Here is a 5,735-nt window from a genome sequence, read left to right on the forward strand (position 1 = left end):
GGGGAGTGAGGCTGGCTGGACAACTGACTCCTAACGCTGAGCTGGGGGGGCCGGGGAGGGGGGTTCCAGGGACCGGAAGTCTGAAACTTGCGGGCTCTTGGAAGAAAAGGGATTGGACATACAGACTTACGGTGGGGAGGGCTGGGAGGCCAAATCCCCGGGTCCCCGGGCGAAGGGAGTCTGGGGGCCCCGAAGCCCGCGTCTGAGGGGGGTCGGGCTTAGCGGATGGGCTCCTGAGTCCGACGGGGGAGGGCCTGCAGGCCAGGACTCTTTGTTTTCTGAACTCTTCAGCCTTTCCAGCCCCAGAAGAAGACACCTTTATTCTGCCTGGCAGCCCCACAGAGTCGGAGGCCAATGGCAGGACCCCTGCCCGCGGCGATCCTGCTGCTGTCCTTAGCCCTGGGATTTGCTGCACAAGGTAAGGGCTGGACTGGGTGGCCTGACCTGACCCCCGGGCATGTAGCGTTCCCACCTGGCCTTCCCAAGGGGTCCCTGAGTCAGGAGCCCTCCCCTGCAGCAGCTTCCTCCCATGAGGATGAGAGCCTTTTCTGCCTGCGCCCCTGTTCTCGCTCGGGTCGCGTCCAGACCAGACGCTCCCCTGGGCTTCTGAGCAGGCTCCCTCGATCCCTCCGCGCGCGCACCTGCAGCGCCTGCGCGCCGCTCTCTGTTTCCGCCTCCGCCCGCCTCTTCCCAGCTCTGTCTCTGCGAATCCATCCGCTGATGCCTCGGCTTTGCTCCGAGGCCGGATGCTCGCAGCCCAGGTCCTTCTCCATGTCCCCATCCAGACCGAGAGAAAAGCGATCCTTCTCCATGTCTCCATCTAGACCGAGATGAAGGCGATAGGATTATTGGTGGAGTTCCATGTACAGAGGGCTCCCATCCCTGGCAAGTGGCCCTGCTCAAGGGCAGTCAACTCCACTGCGGCGGCGTGCTGGTCAACGAGATGTGGGTGCTCACCGCCGCCCACTGCAAGATGAGGCAGGTGGCGGCAGCTTTCACTCTCCCCCGGGTCTCCATCTCCTGTCCCCGGGTCCCTGTCCCCCGTTATGGGTTCCTGTCCCTCCCTCCCGCAGTCACAGGGTCTCTCTTCTCCCAGTGAATACAACGTGTTCATGGGCAACGATAGACTGAGCAGTTGGAGAGCGCAGAGGATCAGGGCCACCCGGTCGTTCGTCCATCCAGAGTACTCCAGGCAAACGCACGTCAACGACATCATGCTCGTGAAGCTAAGTAGCCGGGCCAGGCTGTCATCCACGGTGAAGAAAGTCAACCTTCCCACCCGCTGTGAGCCCCCTGGGACCACGTGCACCGTTTCTGGCTGGGGCACCACCACCAGCCCTACCGGTGAGACGGCTCAGCGACCCGGGAGCCCTGGGCATTGGCCCCCTACCCCCCAGAACCGAAAGTCCGGGCCCCCGGCCTGTCCTCCCTCAGACCCAGGGGTCTAGATGTTAGTCCCCTTTTCGTGACCCCTTTTCCAGATCCTCTCCCCATTAACACCCAGGTGACCCCTGGCCCAGGCCTCTAACTGACCTGCCCCGTCCCCCACCAGTGACCTTTCCCAAGGAGCTCATGTGCACGGATGTCAAGCTCATCTCCTCCGAGGCGTGCAGGAAGGTTTACAAGGACCTGCTGGGAAAATCCATGCTGTGTGCAGGGATCCCCAACTCCAAGACCAACGCCTGCAATGTGAGAGCCCCCTCCCCCGCCCCGCACCCCACTCTGGGGCCTGGGCCCCCCGCCTCCTCTCTCTCCCCCCCACCCCCGGCCTGGGGGATCTGGGGGCCTGGCCCTGGTGCTGAGCCTTCCCTCACCCTCCCAGTTCTGCTTTCCTGGCTCCCCCCACCCACTTCTCCGTCTGCGTCAGAGTCGGGGCCGTGGGGGCTGGTGTGGCCCTGGGCACGGACACATGGATGAAGGGAAGGGACTGGGAAAGATGGAGACAAGACTCAGGAAGGGGAGTGAGGCCCTGGCCACGAGCCCAGACTTTAAGGGGGCGCCGAAAACTCAGTCACCAAGATCAGTCGTATTCTAATGCGGTATTGTTTTAAAGGCCATGCAAAAAAATCCACAATGAACAAAATTTTTAATAAAGAGAGGTCAGTGTTACTGGATTTTCCATTTGCCTCGGGCTCCCATGTGGTTCAGCCCAGTACAGTACCTAAAATTCAGATACTGTGTTTGTCATGGACTTTTTTCATATTAAATTTAATTATTTCAGTATTACATTAAAATAGAATTTATTGCCATCGCTGAAATTTCGGGCCAAAGCTAATATCTTACCTCACCCGGACCCTGGTTCTGGGGAAAGAGAGAGTTCGTTTTATTTCCCTCCATCTCTGCCTCAATCCCCACCCCCTCCATGTTTCTCTTATGCCCTCCTCCCCCTTGTCCGTCTCCGCCTCTCTCTGCAGGGTTGGTGTGTGCGAGGGGACAGGGGAGTGCGCTGTAGAGATGGGGGGTGGGGTTCGCCTTTTCCCCCGAGGGCGGGCCTGATGCATGAACGTACAGGCTGTGCAGGGACACGAAGCCCCACACTCAGGACAGCCCCACACTTGGTTTAATGCCTCTTGCCCTCTTGCAATTCATAACTCTGGAACGGGGAGGGGGGGCGCACTTTTATTTTGCACTGGGTCTGTGAATTAGGTGGTCGGTCCTTGTCCTGGTTTCCAGGACGACCCTGCCCCCTTCCCTGAGTAAGGGGCGTGTGTCCATTCCTTGGGGATGAGGCTCCTTCTCCCACTGGCTTGGCCCAGAGGGTCTCATGGTGGCGCTGACTCCCAGAAGCCCCGCCCCCTCCCTGTGATTGGTCCATTGGCCGAGGCTCCATCCAATGTCTTCAGAGAACCAGGGGTGTCCTCTCCAGAGTTAGCAATACTTCTTGCTCTCTCCTTGGTCCGCAGAGACAATAGGTCTCTTCCTATTGGCCAGCGTGGAAGACTGGGGTCTGGCAGGACAAAGACCGGGTGTATGAGACTCGGGGGTATATGAGACTTGGGGCTGGCAGGTGTGAAGCCGAAGTTAATCTACTCTCTTTGTCCTCCAGGGCGACTCCGGGGGACCACTGATATGCAAAGGCACCCTGCAAGGCCTGGTGTCCTGGGGAACTTTCCCTTGTGGCCAACCCAACGACCCAGGTGTCTACACCCAGGTCTGCAAGTACACAGACTGGATAAACCAGACTATAAGAAAGCATCGCTGATTGTCCAAACTCCCATCTCTCCATCCGCACTCCCTCGACAGGACAGCCACCGAAAAGAGGATGTCAATGACCTATGGGTCTATTTGACTTTACCTTCCTTAAAGTCTTATCGAAACCTCAACAATATGTGCATAAAGCAATTAAATTAACAACAACAACAACAAAAAAAACCCCTTAAGATCAAAATAAGAAATACAAACACCTCAGTGCTGGTGAAGATGCGGTGAGACCAGCAACCTCCACCACTGGAACTGTAAATTGGTACAATTGTTACGGAAGGCGGTTGGGCAAGATTGATCTAGCGCCTTATTCACCCCCTTTGACCCAGTAATTCTAGTAAATCCAAAACGTGGGCAAAGTTTTAATTCTTCAAAACCTTATTTGTCATGGCGAAACCGTGGAAACACCGAACATGTCCCAAATTAGCGGATTGTTTGAGTAAACCAGAAACTGATTTGTGACAAGGACATACGTGAAGCCGTTCAGGATAACAATTGTGCAGCGTTGTGCGTGTCTCGAGAGACCATTTATGCTACCTGATGTGAAATGAAGAAAGGAAGAGACAGACACATACACGCCTGCGATCTTCGCCGTGCAAAATGAAATATTCACAGAATAAAAGTTGAAAGAACGTGTCGCGGGCTGCGTGGGGTGCATCCTTCCCTCCACTTCCCTTTCTGTGCCTGTGCACTTTCGTGAGCGGATGATACACGTGGGGTCTCTGAAGAGCTGGGGGCGGCGGGGGGGTGGGGGAGGAGAAGAAGGCAGGAAGGAAAGACATGCTACTTCATCAGGGTACAAAAGGATGTGAAATGGTTCTGAGCCTTTCCCAGGTGACAAACTAGGAGGGGAGGAGGAGGTTTTCGAAAAGGAGAGGGCTGGCCGTAGAGGGAACACGGGGGTCCCACAAGGGCCTGCCACAAGTGCCCACCCATCGACCCCGGTGGGAGAGGAAGCTGTTCTCAAAGCAGACGGGGAAGGGCCTGTGGAAGGGAGGAGGGAGGAGGGAGGAGTCCCGGTGACTCAGAGCCCGCTCACACCCCCTGGCCGCCTGCTATCGGAGGCTCCCTGGGCAGTCACACCTCAGACTGCTGACACGGCGATCCTTGCCAGCCCAGGATTCATGACCCGTACCTGCCTGTCCAGTTTCTCTCTCAGAATTCCCTCTGGCCAACATCTTCTAGATCCTTCCTCTCTTCATCTCGTCTCCCCCTTGAGTCTCCCTTGGCCCCTGCTCGCCTTCTTTTCTCATATTGCAGACGCTCTGCAGGCACCGATTTCCTGCACAGAGGCGGCTGAGACTCCTCCTCCCACAAAAAAGAAAAAAAAAATGAGAGCCAAGGCTCCAAGCTCCTTCCTTGAAGACCCGGAGGTCTGGACCCCCAGCTTCCTCTTGCCCTTGGATCAATGTCAAGTTGAAAGAATGTCTAGGGTTTTTGGCCACCCACACCCATAAGGCTCCACCAACTTCCCCTTCCCCCAGCAAGCCATCCCAAATCAATATTCAATCTACATCTTGACAAAGTAACAAAACACGGCGGCTGCTCTTTGTAGGGCTGGAGACACCTAGCCCTGCATCCCTCCTCCCCGAGTCCGGGGCTGGGTTGGTTTGCCGTGACTTGAGATAGTCTTCTTGTCGAATTGTTTAAAAATTAACTTTGTTTTTCTGTGGGTGGACAGGACGGCATAGTAGTTAAAAGGCAGTCATTGTAGAAACGGGGCCTCGCGAGTTCCCGTCCCAGGCTGGTGCCCGTAAGCGACTTGCTTTGAGCACGTTGCCACCTCACCCCAGCTTCTTTTCTCTGCAGTGACAGAGGTGGCACCCGATCCCCGGGGGCTGTTAGGAGGATAAATCAGTTTAACACCCAGAAAGCGCTAGAACATTTTCCAACACAGAACAAGCCTGCAACGCCTGTTGGGTTTTTTTGTTTGTCACTCTGTGACTTCTGTCCCTTTGTCCTGATTATGTTCTCGTCAAGTTTCCTCAACAAACATTTCCTTTATGGAAGACTTGGCAGAGTGCGTCACTTGGGAGAAAAACACCCTGTATGTAAGTAAGGATGTAAGTAAGGAAGCGTGTGTGGCTTGTAGGGAGGACAAAGCCAAGACGGTTTCTGGGGAGTGCCTGGAGTTGGGGACTTCACCTTCTCTCTTAGAAGGTCCCCCCTCCCCCACCGCCTGCCACCTCCCCGCTTCCTCAAGGGGCTCTCAAAAATTCCTCCCAAACCCGCCCGCCCATCCATACTGCCTTCCCCGGCTCCCCGGGGGGACTCGCTGAGGACAGATGGGTCGTGCCCCCCGCCCCCCGCCGTTTTGGGCTCCACCACTTCCTAGATTTTCGACACCCAGCAATTAACTTCCTCCTCTCGCTGAGCCTTGGTTTTCTTATCTGTGAGATGGGAGTAGGGGTGATGGAGTCATTTAGTCACCTGGTCAACATTTCCTAAAGCTTCTCCTGGGCCGGGTCCCGTGCACCCGGGGGCCTGGGACACGCAGGTGAGTCAGCCCGAGTGCCTGCCCTGAAGGAGTCCCC

The 5,735-nt window shown here is 56.3% G+C and overlaps 1 protein-coding gene across 2 annotated transcripts; it reads left to right on the plus strand.

Moving 5' to 3' along the window:
• The first annotated feature begins 354 nt into the window (after positions 1-354).
• LOC105307412 (kallikrein-7-like) lies at positions 355-3,712 on the plus strand. Of its 2 annotated transcripts, none has more exons than XM_011382919.2 (5): positions 355-424; positions 831-978; positions 1,097-1,344; positions 1,553-1,689; positions 3,047-3,712. In XM_011382919.2, the coding sequence occupies exons 1-5, from the start codon at positions 355-357 to the stop codon at positions 3,200-3,202; spliced, it is 759 nt and encodes a 252-aa protein (XP_011381221.1). In that variant the 3' UTR covers positions 3,203-3,712. The 2 variants fall into 2 exon arrangements, with proteins under 2 accessions (XP_011381221.1, XP_011381222.1); XM_011382920.2 differs by having other exon boundaries at positions 355-418; positions 837-978.
• The last annotated feature ends 2,023 nt before the right edge of the window (positions 3,713-5,735 follow it).

This window comes from Pteropus vampyrus, unplaced genomic scaffold (genome assembly GCF_000151845.1).
Source record: "Pteropus vampyrus isolate Shadow unplaced genomic scaffold, Pvam_2.0 Scaffold494, whole genome shotgun sequence".
In the NCBI taxonomy this organism is placed as follows: Eukaryota; Metazoa; Chordata; class Mammalia; order Chiroptera; family Pteropodidae; genus Pteropus; species Pteropus vampyrus.